Source organism: Terrapene carolina, unplaced genomic scaffold (genome assembly GCF_002925995.2).
Source record: "Terrapene carolina triunguis isolate 2854851 unplaced genomic scaffold, T_m_triunguis-2.0 Scaffold714, whole genome shotgun sequence".
NCBI lineage: Eukaryota > Metazoa > Chordata > Testudines > Emydidae > Terrapene > Terrapene triunguis.
Window position 1 is genome coordinate 7,462,990 of NW_020665065.1, and position 23,029 is coordinate 7,486,018.

Below are 23,029 nucleotides of genomic sequence, written 5' to 3' on the forward strand. Positions count from 1 at the left end.
CAAGCTGTTTGTATCAAGTTTCCTGGAGCAGCTTCGACAGGTGTTCCTTGTAGAGCAAGGTAAGAGATTTTCAAAGTCTTTCCATTCACATTTATTTTTGTAATATTAAAAAGAACCTTCTGATGCCAGCACTTTGCTTTTTCCACATACATAAGTACAGCACAGGAAGATGCTCCTCTCAACAGCGTTTTCATTCACTCGGCCCCCTTTGAAGCTTGTGAACAAAATGATTCAATTATTTTGTTGCTGCTGCATTGAACGTAAGGTCAGCTGTCTGCTTTAACAGTACAGAACACTGATAAGGGGTTAGGGATTAAAACTAAGCAGAATATTTAAGCGGTTACTTATCCATTACCGCATATGCATACACGGCTGTGAACAATAGCTGAGAAGCCTGAACTCAAGCTGAGGTTCTGTACTCCCCAGGGGGCCTCTTATTGAGAGGAAGAACATCCCTCAGATATAAAGCAAAGCTAACTTTCACAGTGTTCAGCAAAGAAAGGGACAACATGGAGGTGCTTGGCTATTCCCATTTTCTAGATTGGCACATCATTGAATATCTGCCCATGGCCTGCAAAGCAACTGGATTAGAACCTAGCCCTCTGAGTCCCAGTCCTTTGTGCTAGACACTTGACCAGTCTGTCTCAATAGCAGTTAAAGGATACCGATGATGAAATGACTGTCAAGTAGTCGGTATACCAAACCGTACTGGTGCAGGTCCATTAGTTTGGATAATTCATATATAATTTGTCAACTATTAATAAATCAAATATTTCATACTATACACAAAGACTGAAATTGTTCTTATTCTACTAAGAGATTTTAAATAGCAGAAAGCCAGCTGCTCCATTTACTTTGGAAACCAGCCTATAATGTCACCGCTTTCCAAACAAAGGATGTTTTTTGTACTGCCTAATTAATAACTAACACTGAAGTGGAAATATTGTCATACATTCTTGACGCTCTTCAGTTTTCAGAGCTGTTGATCCCAACTAAAGTCCTATTTATACACAACACAGGCATCTCTGCTAATGTGTTGTGTCTTTTATCTTCATTTTGTCTGCTGAGCCCACCCTTGCCAATTAAGACTTTTGGAGGGGGCGAGGGTCGTAACAGACTCTAGTCTCCTAGGAAGTGGACTGACCACCAGTAAATTCAATTCATAGTCCCTGCCCTAAAGAGTATGTGTATACAGCACCTGATCTCACCTGAATACTCCTCCTCCTCCTCAAAGTTCGGTTGGATTTGAACCCATAACCTATGGGTGAATAACTTACTGACCTTGTTTTAAAAAAGGCAATTCATTCAATTGCTGTGTTGGTGGTCGTCTTGTTGGCTTGCTTTTATAAGGCTAGTCATTGAATTTTCTGTCACAAATGGTATAAACCTTGGTTTTGGATCTGAACTTGAGGCCGAGATGCCATGGCTTGCTGGAAGATGTGAAGTAGTATAGGATGGGGTTCAGGCAGCAGTTGAAACTGACCAGGGCCAAAGTGACCCGGCGCATTTTGTAAATTACGCTGGTAAACGGGCAACTTTGGATGAGCTGGACCCTCATCAGGAAGTGGAGTAGGTGAGTGAGATGATAAGGAAGGAAGCACAGGATGCAGATGAGCAGGATCAGGTAGATGGTCCTCAAGGCCTTCTTCTTGTGAATGCTGCGTCTGGTGTGGGCGATCCGCTTGGCGATGAGAGGGTAGCTGATGAGGATGACGGCAAACGGGATGACAAAGCCAAACAGCAAGGCGCAGACGTTGTAGGGCATCATGCGATGGGTCCAGCTAGTCGGCGAGAAGTTCTCAAAGCATGCGGTCTTGTTCCCTGAGCCCTTGTTGTGAAGGGGCCCCCCAAGAATAAGCGGGATCGTGATGCTTGCGGCAACGAGCCAAAAGACTGTGACCGCTATCCTGTAGTGGGTGACTTTGATCCGGATGTAGGTGAAGGGGTGTAGCACGGCCACGTAACGATCCATGCAAATGCAGGTGAAGAAGGCAATGCTGACGTAGATGTTGATGTAATACAAGGCCCCGGTGATCCTACAAGCCATGTCTCCAAAGATCCAGTCGTTCTGGTTCAGGTGGTAATGGATTTTAAAGGGCAATATACAAACAAACAAGGTATCTGCTATAGCCAGGTTGATGAGGTAGATGGAGGAGTGCGAGGTGTGCTTGACCTTGCAGGTCAAAAGGTAGAGAGCCAAGACATTTTCTAGCAGTCCCAGTACAAAGACAATGCTGTAGATGATAGTGAAGAGATGGTACTGGAAGTCTGCTTCCACACAACAATCCACTATGGTTGCATTCGAGTGTCCCCTGGCCATGGTACAGGAAGTGTTTGCCATGCTTTCTGCTGCAGGAGAACAAGTTCGGTGGGGAGAGCCTAGATTAGCTTCTTTTTTCCAAAAGATGAGCAAATCCAAAGCTCCAGGAGCTCTCTGTCCTGGGGTGAGAACTCGAGGTGTGTTGTTACATCAGCCAGCTCTGGTTAAAAGGCAGCTAAAGCTTCTACGCTCAGTAAACCTAATAAGATAAAAATAAGCATTAGTGTGGTGGGGAAAGACTTTCCGTCACGTTACAATCAAAACTATCCCCTAAAACAGGAGACGGGTTGAGATTAAGCGGCTGCAGCCCCCAGCTCGTTTACATTTCACGTTTAACAGGCAGCTGGAGGAGACCAGTTACAGGAGCAAGTATAGACTATGTAAAGGGGACACACGTTTAACTTGCGATGGGCTGAAGAGTTAAATACTGGCCTGTCCTTCCAATGTAGCACGAGATGGTTCCTTGCAGTGAGCAGAGTGGCCCCTATGTGAGTAGGGCTTCAGTTATTGCAGGGGTCTGACAGGTTAGGTACCATTTACTGCCCTGGGAGTGTTTCACCAGCGCACTGACTGTGTGTAACTCCCTTGGCAATGGTTCTAAATGGCGGGCAGGGGAAAGTCTTCCAGTTAAAACGGATGAGGTTTGATTTAAAGCCCAGAGCCAAATCTAAGACCTCAGGGCTGGTGCCGGGCTATTTCCCATGAATGTGCTGCATGACTTTAGCACACCATTATCACAAGTGGCCCCTCATTCTGCACGCCCAGCTTGGGACAGCTTAGGGAGAGGTGCTCAGCACTGGTGGAAGCCAAGCCCCAGTTCTCTGAGATTAGCCATCCAAGTCTGAGCATTGGACTGGGCCTAGCAGCCCTGGCTTCTGTTCCAGGCAAGTCACGTCACCTCTCGGTGCCTGTTGCCCCTCCTACCCTTTGTCTTAGACTGCAAGCTCTTCAGGGCAGGGGTTGTTTCTCATGACGTATCTGTACAGAGCCGAGCACAAGCAGGCTTGGATGTCAGCCGGGGCCTCTAGCTGCTACTGTAATACAAATAACCTCTTGAAACAATTGGGATACCGCCTCCCCGAGGAGTGAGGTTTCACACAACGTTCGTTTGTAAAGTGCTGTGAGATCCTCTGGTGGGAGCCCCTAGGAAAGTAGATGTAACTATTCATTATACATTAAAGGGGCACAGTCCGTCTCCTCTCACTTGTACTGTTGTCACAAGAAGTACCAAAGATTATTATAACAGATTGGGGGGGGGGGGAAAAAGTTTCATTTTGGCACTACAGGGGGAAAAGAAAGAGTGTGACTACACAATCTGTTGGGGGGGGGGTTTTTCAGATAACAGAGGGGGGGGAAAGGGAAATAATTGCAAAACCACACTGTGGCAAACCATGCCTCTCAACTATTCAGTGGATGGTGTCCCAGGCAAGAGAATTTCACCAGAGCAGGATCTAAACGCGCAGCGACAACTCTGATTTGACCCTGTCCCTGACAAGAAAAAGAGCGACCGAGAAATTGCAGCAGGCCTAAAACATAACATACTGACTCATGCACACAAACGAGGAGGTGGCAATGGTCTTAGATGGAGAATTAAATTTAAGATAGATCCGAGGAGCAGCCAGGGTGATCTGAATAAATAAGAGTGATGTATGAGTGGAGAGGATACTAGCAAATGAAGTGAGCGGTGGGGTTTTGAATAGGCTGTAGAATTTGTCAAGAGGAAAGAGACAGTAATTTTACTAACCACTAACTGAATGACGTGGAACAGAGCAGACTGAGTCACTCAGTCAGCAGAGGTAGCACCACACAGGAAAACACAGGTTTTTTTCCCATAAGTGACATTTTGCTGACCACACCAACCCACTCAAATTAAAGGAAAATCTCACGCTCTCACTTCTCAAGCAGTCTTGGTGTGAGAATTGACTAGCCAAGGCACAAAATCTACTTGCCCGACATCACCATGATGAAAACAGAGACTAATATTCTAGCTGTCTGCTGTGAGTACAATACTGCACAGCTGTGCTAAAGCCACCATCTAAGTAGGCATCGGAAACCAGGTCTGCCCCACTGAAAGAGGACAGCAGCCTTCTCCAGCCTCACAAAAAGGAAGTGAAATGTACGGCTGGAAGGGATCTCGAGAGGTCATCGACTTCAGCCCGCTGTGCTGACTTGGTAAGACGGGTAACTCCATTTAGATGTTCCACTCCCTTTAAGTGAACCTGCTTTGGATTAATTATGGCAAAACGAGGATAAGAGAGGGAAGAAAACTCTGAGGACATTCCATCATCGGCTCTTTACAAACAATTTAGCATCACAATACACGTCGGAAGTAAATAAATTTAAGTATCTTCATTATACACTAGGGGGTAGAGGTAGTAGCAAAATGACTCTCCCCATGTCACAAAGCTAGGAGAAGCACCCAGTTCCCCAGGTACAGTCAACTTCTCCCGATTGTAAATAAACTAAATTGTTTACTCGTGGTTCTCCTACTACCCTAAGGCCCCCATTCCGCAAGTAAATCAGCGTGCGGGACCAGCGCCTACATTTCTTTAAAACCCCAATTCTTTCTGCTGTATTTATCAAGGCCATTTTACTTCCTGCATTTCAGCTCGGATAATGAAAATCACCATTGTGAGATTCACTTGCCAAAGCTCTCCATGGTGCAAAATTTCTGGTTTGCAAACCCAGTAGTGAAGAGGAAAAGGTCTGTTGGATTGGAAAAGAAGTTTCCATTGTTATTAATGGAAATGTTTCTGTTAGTCACAGGATAAATGCACGTTTTTACAAAATTTGAATTTCAGGTCATGTGATTTGTAACACACCAGAAATGCAAGCATTCCCAATGTCGGGGTGCAGCGTCCTAGGCAGATTACAGCCAAGTGGAAGGAATTAGCAGCATAAGATATTTAAATCCCCCCCCCCCCCAAATAAGTTACTATGTCAGTTGGAGCTAGTCAGTTATTTTCACACATTTACCAGGGGCGTTGCAAACCTAATTCAGCCTGATCATTTGGAGAGGGGCTTTCCAACTTGTATTAACATGTAAGCATTCCTCTAAAAAAACCCAGACACTCGCTGCCAGCTGCCCTCATACTGTGCCATGCGGCGTCTCATGACAAATCAAGAAAGGGAAGTAAAAGAAACAAACTCACCCACCGGCCCCAGGCCACTATCTCACGCGAAAAATGCTACGAACATGCTGGATCCTCTGAAGACGCTTCACAAAGCAGAGGCTTGATGCTGAGCTCTCCTGTCGAAAGTGTAGCACCAGAATGAAGTCACCTTGCAAAGCAAATGGCAAAACCCTCCCACCTTGCTCTGCAGCGAGAAACCACAGGAAGTGCAGAGGTAGGCCAAGCGTTCCGGTTCATACTCGGACTCGGCCGGTAGGTGAACAGAACATTTCACATCATGCCCAGCATGTGTCACGTGAAACTACAATGAGATGAGTTTCAGTTTTGCCAGCGAGTGAAAGGCGGTCTTCCCGGGCGCCAGCGAGTGAAAGGCACAGTCCCATGTTCATTCACAACTGCGACAGGCACCTGAACTACTACGCAGCCCTAGGCCTCCCCCTTAGCCGAGAACGCTGATGCTTCCAAATCATGGGCCAGTACTTGACTTTAGCCTGAGCCTAAATCCGATTCATTTCACTTGTGATTTTATCTGTATTTTAACCAATGCTTTTCCTGGTAAGGAGAAATGGCAATGATGCGGCAAGGTTTAGGCCACTGGTTAACGCCTTTCCAGGGAAACAGCTGCCTAAATGTGACTGATCGTGTCCGATTTCCTGTGTGTCTGTATCTATGTGGAGCTCGGATACCCAGGTGAGTCCAAAGCACCATGACAGCTGGTCCCTTAACTGTTCTGCAATATGTCCAGTCTCTAGGGTAACGACAGGGTGAGTCCAATGCTCCACAAGCAGATGCACGAAGCCGTTGTATAACATCAGTCGGCACCGCCCCTACTGAGATACCGACGTTCACCTTCCCGACTGTGTGGAAGGGATTGTGTGGCATTTTCCGGGGCTCCTGGGAACTGCCAGTGGCACTGTTAGTGCTAAGAATGCAGCTCCCGACTCACCCGTGTGCAACCAAAGAAAGTGAGTAGGAACCAACCCGCTAGGTATGAAGGGAGAGAATAAAATGGAAAATTCTTACCTCTCCTTCAGTGGGTGGAAGTAGTGAGTCCACTGGTAAACCTGCTACCGGCAACAGTAAAGGGCTGAAATACTTCACCATCACCTGCCTGTCAGAGTTAATGCACACTGCACAATCTTGCAACTAAGTATTTTTCATTTGGCTGAACAGGTTACCGGGTATCTAGGCCAACCCCCCAGTAACAAAAAGCACCCTCCGACCTTGAGGAGCTGACTGTAGGGCTCTGAACACCAGCTCTGCAGTCAAGGAGAGAGCTTGTCACAGGGTCTTAGAGTTCAGTCTCATTTCCTGTATATCTCAAGCCGCCGCCACCCAACAACCAAAAGGAAACCAAATATGACAGCCCTCTGGAACCTCGATTTTGTGCCACAGGCAGAGAATAGAAAGGACCAAGATGCACCGATGCCCAAAGTCGCTGCAAATGGCGGGGAAATGAGTAAGTGAGATAGACCCTGATAATCTTGGCAGGTCACCTGCATCCACACACTGCAGAGGAAGGTGGGGGGGAAAAAAACAGCCACCCACAGTCACTGACAATCTTACCGTCTCTCTGGTCCTTCTCAATAATTGCAACACAGGCACACGAGGAGGAAGAGCTAATTCATAAAGTTGACATTAGGCACCTTCAATGTGCACCAAACATGATTTTTGCAGCAGGACCCGGGCAAGCACTAGTGTTTAACTGAGCGATATGTTCGCTTTCTTTTGGAAAAACCACAAAACACTGAAGTTTGCACTAACCAAGCCATAAGACACCGCAAAGCTTTAGAAGAGGCAAAGCAAAAGGCAGAGCGAGATGATGTTATATAAGCATCACTCCTGCTTCAGTCTCTGCCTAAAACTTTTGCCACAAAGACGAACTGCTGCAGAATATGCACAGCAAAACAGGCCCCCCCCCTCCAGCACACCTAGGTCTGGTTTTTAGCTCCCAGTGATGTCAATGCTCAACACCTCCCAGGTACTCAGCTGCCTCCGGCATGGGCCTTTGCAAACAGAGTCCCCCTCAAGGAAGGCTGGGGTTTTGGGGCCATTCACAAGCCAGGCCAATTAACACACAATATGATGCTGACTGTATCAGACCTAGTCATAAAATAGGCAAAACTTGAGGTTTAAGTGTCACAAAAAACAATCCTGTTTAATTAAAAAAAAAATAAGGTATCTGTGTTCTCCATCACGCTATGCTCCTGTGCTGATTCACATGTGCTTTGTGCATGATAAGCCTGCTGTCAGCCCCACGCATTAATAGCTGTAACACAGTTGCAGCAAAATGTCCGATTATCAAAAATAATTTGCTAGTGTCTAAGGTGCCACAAGTACTCCTCGTTCTTTTTGATCATCCTTGAGTGTTTCTATTGTTCTAGCAATTTTTTTCTTAAACAAATAGATCTTCTCTGGCTTTTGCAAATGACCCCAATTAATAAAGGGCTATTATTACTTTTCCGCAATTTTCCATGTCTTGTCCACAACTCAGCTGCAATTATTTGACAATCATCCCGCAATTCAAGTTGGGCTTTCGTGATACATACATAAACGACTGTGTCTCCTGCTGGTCTGCAAGACGACAGGGATTACAAAGAAGAGGGGTAAAGAGGAGACAAAGGTTTGCCTACTGTGGTCTGACCTCATTCTGCGTCTGTGCCCAGGGGAAGTGACGCCCCTCCACACACACAGGTCCCTTCCCTGTATGTTGGTGGAGGCAGGAGGCGAGGGGAAGACAGTATGTGAGCGTGTAGCCAGTGATGTGACCCAAGTAGCTTACAATCTACAAACCAACCAGCTGTCCGTCGCCCAGAGTTACCAATCCTTCCAAGCCTCTGGGCACGTGGACAAATGACGTGGCGATGTCTCTAGCCACAATCAATGGGGTTTATTGAGACCCGGCCGCGTATCAGCATACAAAGCGAGTTCTGGAAAGCTCTGCGACATGGCCCCCACCAACCGAGTTCTTTCAGGCACAGCTGCACGTCTCACAGGGCCGCTATTTTGCTGCGTTACCTTCCGTGTCCACGTCTGCGAGGAGAAAAAGGGAAAACATTGATGTGGAAAGAGAGAGAAACCCAGCCACACCTGAAAGCACTTAAGTTTGTGTTTCTTCATTTCCTGCCTGGGCTCCGTCCCCACAAACGCGGGCAGATGGCTGGGTGGCTCGGCAGCCAGCGCTTCTTGGGAGAAGTGCCATTAGAACGGGCCAAAACTGACAAGCTGCAGCGTTTTCAAGGACCGCTTAAGAGCTCTGCTTTGTCTCCAAGCTGGTTGTGTGGCTCTTTGTTTCCCTGCTTCTTGTTCCCCGAGTCCTGCTCTGGCACCTCCAAGAAAAATCAAAGGAGGCCTCGTCTGCTGCTGTGGGGGATGAAACCTAACCCTAGTTTAACAGAGCCTCGGGGAGCCTTGACAGCTTTAGCAAGCCCTGGCTGCAACGGAGTGGTCCCAGGGAGGGCTGGTGGGGCTAGCTGAGATGGACGCTCTGTGTTTGTTAAGGCCCCTTCATACCAGCTCACCCCGGCCCTGGTGAATCGCTGGCTAATGAGGAGAGGAAGATTCTACCCGGAGCTGCAGAGAGAGGAAGTGGCTCCCAGGCAGGGCACTCCAGGGAGACGGGGGCCCCAGAGAGAGCCTGTAGAAGGTGAACCATTGACGTCCATTTGTCCCCACCCCGCCTGTAGAAGGGAATTGAGTTTTGTTTATTCACTGCAGCTCAGGGGTCCGAAGGCCTTTCTCTACGCAGCATAGGATCACCAGTTACACAAGCTTCTCCATATAGCCACCCACCATCGTTTGTGCCCTCAACGCTGACCTGGCCAGGTAGGGCACAGTGCTGTGTAGCTGTTAGGACACCTGGGTTCTACTCCAGGCTTCTGCCTCGGAGCCCACGTGACTATAGGCAAGTCAGTTTTGCCTCTCCGTGCCTCAGTTTCCCCATCATTGACAGTAATACGCGTCTTTATAAAGGGCTGTGAGAGCTATGGATGAAGTAGCTCCAGTTGGTACTTGATTATTGTATCATTTCACAATGGTGGCTCACATCTGTCACTACGGCAACGCTCGCTAGGAAGTAATTCGATGCCCCCATCCTTCTCCCTTGGAGCGGATCGCTAATCTCATCAGAAGCAAGTACGCGTGTTTACGGCAAAGATTTCATTGATTCCCTTTAATGGGACACTAACACAGAGGCTGTATTCGATTTAGAAATAAGATCGTCTTTGCCCCACCAAGACATCATCTTATCACATTCTGCCTGCAATAAAATCGCTTTTATCGTTCAAGCCAGTTAATATCCTCCTTCCCTACAGGGGAAACAGATTGGCGCTTTTTTTTTTTTTTTTAATTTTTCTCAAGCAGTTCCTTAAATAAACCGCTTAAAACAGATACCACGTCTCCGATCACAGGGACCCCCTGGATTTCTGTCTCCTGTTCTGGACAGGTTAAGCAACAGGCCTTATCATTACGGGTTCTGTGGAAGAACAACCCAGTGAGAGGTGGGAATGAAGATGCGAGCAAATTCTGGATATTTGGATGGTGCCCACTACCCTTCTCAGCCCGCTATTAAACATTTAAAGAGGGTAGTAGCTCTACTCGTTACGTGCAAGAGACTAAGAGTCTCAAACCCTGGGTTCTGTTCCTGTCTCGGGGAGGGCAGGGGTCAGGTAGTTAGAGCAGGGGACCAGGTGCCAGAATTATTGGATCCTAGACTTCGCTCAGCCACTGATTTGCTCTGTGACCTCGGGCAAGTTGCTGCACCTCCTTTGCTTCAGTTTCCTCATCAAAACGGCCATAATGCTCACGTGGGTATAACGAGGCTTCATTAGTTCGTCTGTACTGACACAGCCCCGTTCATCCAAGAATCTCAAAGCCCTTTGCAAACTGTATGATGAATGTTTTACCAACGGAGGAAACTGACCAGGAAACGCACCCGTCCATGATGCCCCATTGCAACGAGCGCCCATTACGACTTCGGCACTCAGTGGAACGTGGCTATAAATAGCCTGTGGGATGAATAATGGCGAAGATGGTTTTGATAGCAAGGCTGGGGCAGGTGACTGCTGCCTTCAGAGGCAGATCCGACTCTACTGAAGGAGCCTTGCGATGCTCAGGGTTCCCTCTGACCGGCACTCCATGGATTCACTTACCAGCGTCGTCATACTCCACAGATTTCAGGAAGAGTCCGGCTGCTGGAGCCATGGTGTTTTGTGGATAAGCCAGCGAGTCTCTAATCTCTAATAGTTCCTTTATGTGATAAGGAGCCAGCCTGCCTTGGCCAACTGCTACCAGAGCCCCTGCCATCCTTCGTACCTGAAACAACAGAGAATCCGGCTTAGAAATACCGCCCCGTTGTTGCCCTCATAAAAAGCAGACGTGAAAACCCATCTGATGCTTTCAGTGTAACCCAGCAGGGCCCAGGGGCATGTAACATTCCATAACTACCAGGGCCAGGGAATTAGCCTATGGAGAGATGCTTCACGCCCTGCAGTTCAAGGCAGCATGCCCAGTCCCTGTCACCCTGGGAGGAGTCCTGCCAACACACACTGGTTGAGAAGTGGCCCGAGAGGGCCAAGCAAATTCCAGCACTGGCGACCGGTAAATTAAGCCCCTTGCTCAAAGGAAGGTCAGATAAACCAGCCCTCGCAAGAATGCGTTGTCTCTCTGGGGCCTCTTCTGCAGGTATTTTGAGTGCCACCACTGGCTGTGGCATCTCCCTGCCAAGCCAGCTGCGGGAAGCTCCCATCACTCATCCCAGCTACCTCTGTCCCTCTGTCTGGACACAAAGGGCTCTGGGCGTCTCCTGAGAGGGGCTGAGTGGGAATTAAGGGGACTCAGGCCCTTGGAGGAGATTCCAAGCTCCGTGGTCTATTCTATGCTGGGCTTCTTTACTGAGAGCCAACCAAGGGGCTCCATCACGGCACAGACCCGCTGGGTGTGTCTACACTGCAATGAAACACCTGCAGCTGGCCTGTGTCAGCTGACTTGGGCTCACGGGGCTGTAAAACTGCAGTGGAGATGTTCAGGGGCAAGCAGGAGCCCAGGGTCTGGGACGTCCCTCCTCCCCCCATCACGGGGATTCAGAGCCCGGGCTCCAGCCTGAGTCCGAATGTCCACACTGCAATTTTGCAGCCCCACAGCCTACCCTCGCGTGCCCGGGTCAGCCATGCCTGCTTTAGTGCGGTGTAGACGTACCCAAAGAGAACCAGGCCCAGACCGGTCACCCCAAAGAGCCCTGACTCTCTGTCCATAATGTGGCAGCCTGGAGCTTCCACATCCCCCAGAAGCACCCCTTGGCCTTGCTCTTTTAACTCTCAGGGTCTGTCTACACTGCAACGCAACCCCAGGGATAGAGAACTCGAGTTGGCCGGCCCTGGGTTTGTTAACCTGGGACTTGAGCGTCTACACCCATTCGTAAGCCCAGGTTAGGAATCGTTGAAACCCAACCTGGGGCTCCAGCATCTACACTGCATTATGCAGGTCCGAGTCCAGCCAGGCATATCCCAGACTTCCTAGCGCCCTCCCACAACGTGGCCACTCTTGCCCCTTGTTCATGGGGCCGTGCGGGAAAACTGGACTGCCCACGAAACTTGACCGTTCAGAGGACAAAAAGTCAGCCCATGGGATTGTGGGATACTCCCCGAGCATGAGTCCGGGGGCGGGGAGGGGGGGCTGTGTCTACACTGCAAAGCAATAGGGCTTGAACCCAAGCTTGGAGCCTCCACCCCCAAGGGGTCCCGGGACAGAGCCATGTGTGTGTGCACGGAAGAGGGATTAGGGGTGCAAACCCTGGACTTGCATTGCAGTGTAGACATGCCCTGAGACCCTGCCTTTGTGACACCCCCTCACGCATGGCCCCTGCTCCCCCAATCCGCTGGTGAGCTCCAGCAGCTGCCCCCTATCTCCAGCCTGCAGGGGGCAGGGCATGGCAGTGGTAGGCGGTAGCTCTGCTGTGATTTGCCTGCTCCATGCGTCTGCCCCGCTCAGCGGTGCCTGGGACTGCAGGCAGCAGTGACAGCGGCCACCAATAACACAAATCAGCACAGTGACCTCTAGTGGCCAAAGGAGGAGGGGTGAACTTCAGACAAAATTCCTGGGCCCTCTGCATTATATCATGAGAGCCTTCCTTGCAGTGATACTGAGAGCACCGGGGACGCTGAAACTTTCTGCTACACAGCAACGCTGCCTCTAACTGGAGCGCACGCGTGGGCAGAGAGAGCTGAGCAGAGGCGAGGAGCAGCAGCACCCACACATCCCTCTGTGGTAGGAAACTAACGAGCACGCGACAGAGCTGGGCTTTCAAACTCAAGTTACGCAACCAACCTTGTTTCCAGGCGGGGGAGACTCGGGGGCTCGTGTCTCTCTCAAAAAGCCAAAAACAAGTGAGTCAGACGAGAAAGAAATGCCCCCGCAGCCGGGAATTTGATATTTCAAACACCTCCTCTGATCTGCATAGAACAGCTCCCCACTGCCACTTGCTGCTTCCATCCACACCGGGAGGACTAGAGAGCTACATGGAGAATCTTGCCCTCATGTCCATCACCTGAGCATCTAGGCTAACAGTTGTCCTTTCCCTCTCTGTCCCTGGAACCGAAGGTGCTGCATGGATGCCACTGGCACGTGCATCCGTCGGTGCCTCCTGTCCCAAGATGCCCCAAAGTCAGCAGCCTCCTACGCCAGAGGCACGGAGCATCTCTGCAGACAGGCCGTGCACGGACTGCTGCCTGGCACGGGCGGCAGAAGCCAATGCCCGCTTGCAGCAGCTGCATCAACACGAGCAGCCACCGCCTGACAGCTCCTCCTCAAAAAGGGCACATCTACCACCATGCAGGAGAAGCGAAGCTAAAAACTAGAGCACCAAGGATGCGAGTAGGAATGAGGTCTGCCTACAGGAGGCGCTGTCGCTCGTTAAGAAAGAGGATCTGATAGAGCGTAAGCTCTTTGGGGCAGGACCGTCTTTTTCTTCCATGTTTGAACACGCTGGGGTTCTGGTCCATGAATGCGGCTCACGGGCACTAGGGTAATACAAATAATTAATCATCACAATCATAGGTCCAACCCCTCAATCCCCTTAAGCCAGCTGTGATAGGGCTTGGGATGGCCTTTGGGTTCCATACGGCTGCTAGGAAGTGAAACCCATTGTTGTGTTTTTCAAGGCACTGATTGCCCAGCAGCTAGTTAGTTACAGGCGGGAGCTGGACAGGCGTCACTGCTAGCAACCAAGCAGCAAAACCATCAGCAACAGCTGGGCCCGTACCCTCTCCAGGCAAAGCTCTGGTGGGGCAGGAGAGTGGGCACTGGCAGTGATCCTGTTCAAAGCACGCAGTGCCGCTGGAGAAAGGAGACGACGGGATGTCACAGCTCCCACAAGAGTTAATGCACAAAACGGAAACCGTCCACCCATTGGCACTAGCATCGCATCAGCGAGTGCCCCTTTTAAGGGCCGTGGGCAGACTCAAAGGGGGAGATGGGGCGGGGTGCTGACTCTGCCGGCGGGATGCTCAGTGCTTTCCGAACATCAGGCCCTTTGAAGGCACCTCAAAGTGGGCACCCCAGAGAGCCCCAGGGTGGCCTTTCCAAAGCCCTCTGCTATGCTCGCACGGGCAGGCCCTGCGGCTCCCCTCAGGCCGTAGGACATGGCAGTCCCCGCCCCAAAGAGCTCATGGTCTAAAAGACAAGCCGTAAGAGATGGACGAAATTAACAAGTGGGCGGTGCAAGGAGCCAGCCAGCAGCCGAGCTCTCAACATGCCCAGGAGAACGTGAGCCTGAGTGCGTAGCCATGGGCCATAATCCCCATGGTTCAGTCAGCGGGTGCTGCGAGGGCTTCGGACCTTTGCCCCTTCTGGCTGCCTTTCCAAGGGTATAGCTAGCCCAGTGGGACCTGGGGGGATGCAAGGCACTGTAGAAATGCTAGACGTTATTTAACCTTTGCTCAGGGTCCCTGCCCTGCAGGTTGCATGGGGCAGAGAGCGCTGTTCGGCCTCTCACAGGAGGGGGACACTTCCATTTTGCTTTTATGCAAAAAGCACACAAAAAAGTTACTTGCTCCCTTTTATATTATTGGCAGCCTGTCCTCAGCCGTGTCGCTGTCTCCTCCCCAGCTACCAACCAGCTCCCCCACAGCCTTCCCCCGCATGACTCAAGGGGAAAATTATTCCAGCATCCATGCCATGAAAAGCTGCCTCGCCCCGGCTTCTGTGCTTGCTATCGTCTCTGCGCTCTCTCCATTACAGCCCAAGGCGCTGGCTTAGCCGTCTCAGCAGAAGAGTTTAAATACCTTGTCTCCCTTCACCCCCAAGAATCAGAGCAGGACTAACTGAGGTTTCACACACAAACTCTAATGCAGGTAGCTAAGTGTGTACAGGACTTTTGCACAAACCCTTAAACCCCAAGGTCCTGTCTGGCTATGAAAGACCCTAGGACATCTTTCATAACAGCAGGGTTTGCCCTGGTGTCTGCCCACTCGCTGTCACACACGGTGCTCCCTGCCAACCCAGAGGTAGCTGCATTGCAGAGCACAGGGCTGCTGGCTGTGTGTACATATAGTTAGGGGAGCATTTGGGGATGAAAACTGCTAGAGCAATTGGAATTCTATCACAGTTAATAACTTTGCATCAGGAATTTCCAGCCATTAGGATCCTCCTTTTTTTGGTGACCTATAAAGGTAGAAATAAAATTATGCTGGCACCCTATTTATTTATTTATTTAGCTTCTTTATGGTGCCACCCGATAATGAAAAACAGGAATATCGAGTCTGATTTTGCTGGAGGAGCCGAAAACCTTGAGCCCTTAACTGAAGGGGCAGGGGACGATTAAACTTTAACAAAAATGTCTTTTCTCCCAGATGTTTGGCAGGTGTTTGAGTTGTGGTAGTGCCTAGGAGCTTCTGTCACATCTCAGCTAAAAGGATCCCTCTTCTCAATTGCTCTGGGTCCACTTTCTTGAGAGTTAAGATCCTATCATCCTTTAAGCTCCCCAATCACAGAATCTTAAGAGGAAAAGCAGAGCAGAGACAACCTGAACTGCTAAAACAAAAACTAAAAGCCCAGACTCCTTCCTGCTCTTTATGCAGTTCATCATGCTGCAGCACCAAAGGACACAAGCACATCCTGAAAGCCACCTTTTGGGGCTGCCTACTGCCTGACCCTCCTTCCCTCTTGCCATCTGAGCCAAGAAAAAAACTCAGCACCTTCCTTCTGAGCAGGGCTGAAGAAAGCGCCTTTCTGCTGATAGCACTTCCAGAAACAGAGTCTGGCAGGCTCTGAGCTGGAACCTTTGCAGCGTAGCTGCTCTCCCAGGAGCTCCGACTGATCTCATCAGAGGGATACAGGGCTGAGGGTGCTAGCTAGGCTGCACGATCAACTCCCAGCCCTGCTCCTCCCTCGTATATCGATGAACTTATTCTGAAACTAGACTTATCTCCTGGCCCCTGGCATACTTCATGTTGCACTGCGGCTTTCCCGTTAGGCTGCAGTCAAGAAAGGTCACTTTAAACTCCCACCACAAGCCTCGCTAGCGATCCATTTCTAGGGATACGGGCTGTTCTGCGGTCACTATCAAAGAGACTGTCTAGTGGTTAGAGCTGGGGAAGATCTGGGGTCTGCTCACTGCATGACTGTGGGCAAGTCAATTTGCCCTTGAGAAGTTTAATGTGCAAAGGGCTTGGAGATCCCCAGGAAAATAAAGGGAGAAAGAGGGGAGTGGGTTCCAAAACCAGGCAGCCAGCTCCTAACAGGGCCAACCAGCAGGAGAGAAGGTTCAGTGGGGGTCACTGACGCGCTTGGAACTTCATCCATTGTGCTCACTGCCTGTGGGAACAGCCGCTCAAGCATTCCTAGAACTCTGCAATGCACAGAAGCCCCAACACCTAATTCCACCCGGCTCAGTGGCGACCGGCCTTTCAAGCTGGGCGTTGTGTTTGGTGAGGTCCCGCAAGACCGCTCCTCGAGGCTGCTGGAGCTCTGCGATTGTCTGACTAGTATCCCGGGCGCTGAGAGGAAAGCGACCATGCAGGCTCAGGGGAGACACCAGCTCACAACAGCCTGTGTGTCACACATCGCAGGGATGGGGAGTCCCACTGACATGTGGAGTTGGGCCACAGAACATGCTACTGGTGCAGCCACTTGCTTGTGGTTGTAACTTGTATCCCACCCACTGCTATCTCATCCCCTCCCGTGGATCTCTCCAGATTTTCCACTAGCTGATTTTACCAGCAACCCATGAGCGCAGACCGAATCTGTACGAGGGACTCAGATCAAACACACGGGGGCCCAGCTGCCACGCTTACTTGTGCAAACAGCTGTTGTGCAAATGCACATCCACCTCCGTACGTGCAATCGGTTGTGCCCGCACAGAAGGGAAGGCTGGGGCTAACATCGGAGTTCTGTTTAGATTTGTTTTATTAGGCTGCTTGTGCCCTTACAAGAAAAATGAAGAAACAAATGTAAAGCAAATCCTGCAGGGACCTAAGCACAACACTATAAAAGAGGAGGAAACAATTATCCAGGCGGTTGCGTTTACAGTGCAGTAAACTCAGCTAATCGGGTTTGTCCTTGTTAAACCCACGCACAGGTCAAACGAGCGAGGAGTTATTTATAAGAAGACAAAGCACCATCACTTTCCCACTAATGCCTTAATCCAATCAAAGCAGCCGGCTCCCAGTGCCGTTAGCAACTAGGGGGTTGGGTTCGGTCTCTAAATCTTCAGATTGATGGGCCAACCCAGCACGGATCTGTTTTATGGATCTTCCCTGCTCAAGCCAGCTAGGTCTTTTCCAGCTCTACCTGCTAAGATCCTACACTTCAGCATGGATCAAACAAGCCAGGTCTGACTGCGAAGAAACGACCCTTCTGGACACGCACTATTTTACATTTTCCCCACTAGAGGTCACTGCCTGCTGCGAATCTAACTCCGATGCCTCAGTGTTTCACGTCTGCCTGCTTTAAAGGCCGGCTGCCTCAGGGATCTGGGATAGCCACACGCCCCGCATCCTCATCAGCCTCACGGGGCCAACACATTACACGCCTCGTGACAATTCTCCTGGGCTGCCCCACCCTGCTTCCCTTGTCAAATGCATCCTGACTGCACCAGCGGGTAGGTCGGTGCACACAGTTCAAAGCTGAGCTGGGTTTCTGCAGGGATGGGGGAGGTTGTCATAGCTGTCTGCAGTAGATAGTTGGGCAGAGATCGCGCGTGGGGGGGGCCCAGAACGTCACCGCCCGAGGCTGGGACCTCCTAAGGCCTAAAACGCTCACTTGGAGGGAGACAGACAATCTCTCTCTCTTAATTGTCCTTCCCGGGAACAGGGAACGGGCCTACGTCCTTCCCATGCCCTGAAGGTCTCCCCTGTTTCGAGCCCACTGCTGCTCCGCCTTGGCCGCTCAGTCGCTGGGCGCCCGCAGCCAGGGAGTTTAAGAAAACAAAACTGGTCTGCCGTAATGGAATCCAAAAGAGCTGCTTATTTCTCCCACAAAGAAGACCGAGCTGCCCTCTCTCTGCTGCCAGAACGTGACCATGGCTGAGACCCACCGACCAGCATCGCCAACTCTTTCCTAACAATGAGCTCCATTAAACTGAGGAGCAGCCTCTCCCGGGAGGGAGGGGGGGAAACGTGGTGAAAACCCCCCTCCTGAGTCATTTCCAAGCAGACAGGACAAAGCTAGAGAACAGGGCAGAGAAGGGAAGAATCTTCCTGGGAGAGGAACCACACGGCGTAATGGCGCTTTTCCAGCTCTCCTTTCTATAGTTCCACGTAGTATTTCATGATCCAAAACACAAGTGAAAACTCCAGCCTGTCGTCACTAGGGTCAGCTTCGTAGCACAGAGCGAGACTGCCTGGCTAGTGGCTGCAGCCACTCAAACCGAAGGGATAAGGCAAGGTAGTTTGGGGGGAAGGATAGCTCAGTGGTTTGAGCATTGGCCTGCTAAACCCAGAGTTGTGAGTTCAATCCTTGAGGGGGCCACTTAGGGATCTGGGGCAAAATCAGTACTTGGTCCTGCTAGTGAAGGCAGGCGGCTGGACTCAATGACCTTTCGGGGTCCCTTCCAGTTCTAGGAGATAGGTATATCTCTCTCTATATTATTATTTAGAACTCCCACCCACATGGCCTGGAACCTCCAGTCATTTTAGGAGCAAACTTAGAGGTTCTGGTTCTACTGGTCCAAACGCTGAAATAAGAACATCTGGGTTCTATTCCCGGCTCTGCTATGGACTCACTGCGTGGCCAGAGCAGTGACGGCACCTCCTTGCCTCAGTTTCCCCCTCTGTAAAATAGGGAAGACACCTCCCAAGGATGTAGTGAAGTTTGCTGAGTGCTTTGAGATCCTTGGGTGAAAGGGGCTGACGGCGGATAGAGCTGTATCACCATCGCGGCACTCTACCGTACCTGCCTGTAGAGGAATGATCTGCTCTTGAATTCTAGCTCCCAGAACTGCAGTCCCCTAGAAAAAGAAACAAAAGATCCGTTTTTAAAATTGTCTCCCTCGAACCAGCCACCCGCAGCCCCAAGAGGGACCGTAAATCACTGGTCAATTACAGGCAGGCAGGAGAATCAATGTGAAGCCGTGAGTTTCCACTTCTGATGTAAAGAGCCCTCATTGATCCCCAACACTGAACAGTGACAGCTTCCTCCAGAGCCCAGATTCTCCAGCGGGAACTACGCTGAACTTGCGAACGGTCAGTGATGCAGTGAGCAAAGCTGCACAGAGCACTCCCCAGCCCTCCACTCGCCTACAGCTAAACGGGCAAATTTCACAGTCCTGGAGTACGACAAACAGCACTGGCTGAAATAAAGGAGACACAAACCTTTGTCAGGGAAACGGCAGAGCAGATTGATGGGGGAAGCTGAAATGCTGCTTCTAAGACCGATGGCGCCAGAGCGAACAAGCACCTCGGGGCTGCACCGGACACGCGTTGCACCATACCCAAGGCAAATTTCTCCCTCACCATCCCAGCTCGCTTCTTGTGTGGAGCTTACAGGAAGTTTATACAGCAGCAGAGGCGAGGGTCTGTTCTCTACCCAACCCACACACTGCTCTGCCAGTCACATTCTGGCTGGCCCCATGTAGGTGGGGATGGGAAGAGGCCAGGATGGTCCTTCCCTTTGTGCCCTCAGCATTTGCCCTAATCGTTGAACCACCACATGCATCGTGCGGCCCATCTGGCAGGTTCTCTCTGCCCGGCAACAGATTGGAAAGGGGGGCAGCTGCAGAGCTGGGGAGTAGCAGGGGGTGCGGCGGGTCTGGGCGGAGCGGCATCAGCAGAGCCGTGGAACGGTAAAGGCACTGTGGGTCAGGACTGAGGGGAATCAGGACAGCTGCTGGGGGAGGTAGGGTGGGCACGGCAGGGGATGCTCGGAGTCAGGATTCCAGGGCATCAGCAGAGCTGGACTGGGGAAGTTTTGGTCCCCCACTGCTCTGCCATTCACCTGTTCGCTCTCAATGGCACCAAAACTCAAGCTCTCTTTGTGCCGCCACCACCACCGTGCAGCGCTGAGCCTCAGCCTCTCCCTATATCTCACCGTGACTTAAAAAAGAATCACTTTTAAACTAACGGGAACGGGAACAAAAGACTAAAACAGGCTCCAGGAGAGGAGATTAAGGAGGAACAATACCCCTCTCAATCTTCTTAAGCCTTTGGCAGGAGAAGAGAGAATCAAACACACGGGCCCGGTTTCAGTGCTCCCTGGATGGCACTCACCACCGGGTTTCTGGTTACAGAGGAGAACATGCCCATAGCCCTCGCTCGCCTGGGGCTGGGGTCGGGGGGAGAGGGGTTCAGATCACAGTTTTAGTGCAATCAATAACCTCTCCTGTCAGGGAAGTTTGGGTTTTTTTAATTTTTTCTTAACTCCTTTTGGTCTCGATGCACTAAAGCGCCCCACGGATTCTCAACCCGTTCAAAACACTAAGTGCCGCTCTGGCCTCGAACAGAAGGAGCCGACGGACCTCAACCCTGCCCTGCGGCGCTCACCCTGCCCTTCCGCTCTGAGCTCCCCGAGACCAACCATGTAACTAGCACAGATACGGACATTGCTGCAGTCCAGGGAAAATCACATTTACCTGCACCTCCAATGAGCCAAAGGTTGCAGACGTTCCCTGAACAGGGCAGCTACAGGGGATCCTACTACCCATTATTATTATTGAATCGCAAGCTCACACGGGCTGCTGCCAGCATGGTGGAGGTTTCCGGGGCCTTGCCTCCACTAGGGATTTCAGCCGTTGGTGATCAGCCACAGGGACAGCTGTCCCGGCCTAGCCAGGCAATGCTACTTTGCAGCAGAGAAGCGGTCACCGCTTAAGGGCAGGGTAAGTGACGTGGGTGCAAATTGAATCTCCCCGTTGACAGTAGGGGCTGCAGCCCCGTCGGTCAGTGAAACGGGGCTGGAATCCCCGTTCATCTGACTCTGTCCTAGGGCAGCAGCCTCCCTGTGTCAGGGCTAAGACTCCCCTCCCTTTTCTTCCCAGCCTGTGAGCACCAGAGGGGTTGCCGATTTTATGTAGCTTTCGAGGAAGCAGATGCTGTCCTGGGGGTTCTTTCGGGGGGATTCTTTTCCTGCCATTTCAGAAATTCGCCCCTCACTGAGTAGCACGACCCTAAAATGCCCAAGGACAAAGTAGGTCTGAGCCAGAGGGGAAGAGATGGCCAGGCACTCTCAGAAGGACTAAGCATTTACAGCACGGTCCGGTCGCTGGGGAGACGTGGTCAATTTCATGAGCACAGGTTTAAAACAAACACAAGGAAGTATTTCTTCACACAACGCACAGTTAACCTGTGGAACTCCTTGCCAGAGGATGCTGTGAAGGCCAAGACTATAACAGGATTCAAAAAAGAACTAGATAAGTTCATGGAGGATAGGGTCCATCAGTGGCTATTAGCCAAGATGGGCAGGGATGGTGTCCCTAGCCTCTGTTTGCCAGAGACTGGGAATGGGCGACAGGGAATGGATCACTTGATGGTTACCTGTTCTGTGCATTCCCTCTGGGGCACCTGGCATTGGCCACTGTCGGAAGACAGGATACTGGGCTGGATGGACCTCTGGTCTGTCCCAGTACGGCCGTTCTTATGCTCACTCATGTGACTGTCCCGCCTGGGCTGGACAGCTCCGTGGTGACTATACATGGATGCAATGCCTTGGCCAAGTGGGCTGGGCGGTTCTGGGCTGCTCCGTGGGGATGATGTGCCTCAGCCTGGCTCGGAGGTGCTCCACACAGGTGCCGCCCACGGGCTAGGAGCTCCATACCAAGCGGGAAATCAACACTTTTTATTTGCGCCTGCTGGGTGGTCCCTGCTGATCCATTTAAAAGGCCAACCACCTCCTCAAGTTATTTCCAATTAAATTCTCAACTGCTGCATAGCCCAGTTTGCCAGCTCCCCCTCATTAAACCTCACCAGCCTCGCACGCGGCCTAACTGGGCTTTAACCAATCAAAAGCCACGCAGGACGCACATACCCAGGCAGGACACTGCCCCGATGAGCTGAGATCTAAATGGGGGCAAGCCAAGCGCAGACAGGATGCCGGGAACAGCAGGGGATGCTGCAGGTGCAGAGCTGTGTGAGTGCACAGAACTGGATCCGCAGCGACTGCTACAGGCGGAGAACAAAGTGCACTGGCAGAGCTGGGTGGAGACCCCCCAGCTGGAATGGCAAGGGAAGGATTTTTAGGTCAGGGTTCTGGACCCAGGCACATCTAGGTGGAGGAAACTTGCCCAACATCTGAGCTACCCAGGACTGCTGGACCCCACCCCGCCCCACACACACACACCGAGCCAATCTGTCTGCTACTTTCAGAAGCACTAAATTCACACAAAACCAGCCTCTTCTCCCACCGCCATGAAGACTGCTTTTGGCGTTTGCTGCCATTATGCAGCTTCTGTTCAGGAGGCGGGGGGAGGGGAGTCATGAGGAGCGTTTGGCTGATGTAACCCGAGCAGACGTCTCCCAAGAGGATGCACAAAACACACTCTTCTCCAGAAGATGCAAAACGAGCCTTAATTGAAGCACTATTATTTAAACAGCAGGCACTGCAGCCCTTATGTGCAATTTTACTCCAGGCATCTGTAAGTAATGGGGATCGGGGGTGGGGGGTTAGAGTCAATGGTTAATAATGACACCACCTCCGCCGCCGGAAGCTGATTTTTCCATGGCAGCCCAGTGCGGCTTTCTTGTTCTGGGATCCGTCGCATGACCTTGGTCAAAAGTTCACCTGGGAAACGAGCATGGCGGCTGCACTGACAGCGGCTCGCTCTGCAGCTAGCAATGAAGCAGTGCTGCCATGAGTTAGGTACGTTCAGAGGGGACACGGCAGAAGCATGCAACATAATGAATGGGACAGGGAGCATTGATCAGAAACCAGCATGACCCGTTTGTCACGATACACGGACAAGGGGAAAGTCAATGAACTTGAAAAGCGGCCACGTCAGACCTGATCAAAAGGAAAGATTTCCCCCCCACATGATACATAATTAGCCGGTGGAACTCATTGCCACAAGATGTCACCGATGCCAAGAAGTTTAGCAGGATTAAATGGGTAGGAGGCATTGATAGGAGTAACAAGACTAGCCAGAGTTAGAATA

At 51.0% G+C, this 23,029-nt stretch overlaps 2 protein-coding genes across 4 annotated transcripts in view; both read right to left on the reverse strand.

Annotated features, from left to right (window-relative positions):
- Window positions 1-36: 36 nt before the first annotated feature.
- On the reverse strand, window positions 37-2,848 carry LOC112107781 (lysophosphatidic acid receptor 6-like). The gene has a single exon (XM_029913519.1). It carries the CDS (start codon window positions 2,339-2,341, stop codon window positions 1,352-1,354), a length of 990 nt encoding a protein of 329 aa, XP_029769379.1. The 5' UTR covers window positions 2,342-2,848; the 3' UTR covers window positions 37-1,351.
- Window positions 2,849-7,011: 4,163 nt separating this feature from the next.
- Window positions 7,012-23,029, reverse strand: part of PUSL1 (pseudouridine synthase like 1) — a 68,182-nt gene continuing 52,164 nt past the window's right edge. For all 3 annotated transcript variants that reach the window (XM_026660129.2, XM_026660127.2, XM_026660130.2), the window contains exons 6-8: window positions 18,841-18,895; window positions 10,605-10,767; window positions 7,012-8,487 (exon numbers count right to left, since the gene is read on the reverse strand). In XM_026660129.2, the coding sequence (XP_026515914.1) occupies window positions 8,456-8,487; window positions 10,605-10,767; window positions 18,841-18,895 (250 nt within the window). In that variant the 3' untranslated portion in view covers window positions 7,012-8,455. The remainder of the gene's footprint in view (window positions 8,488-10,604; window positions 10,768-18,840; window positions 18,896-23,029) is intronic.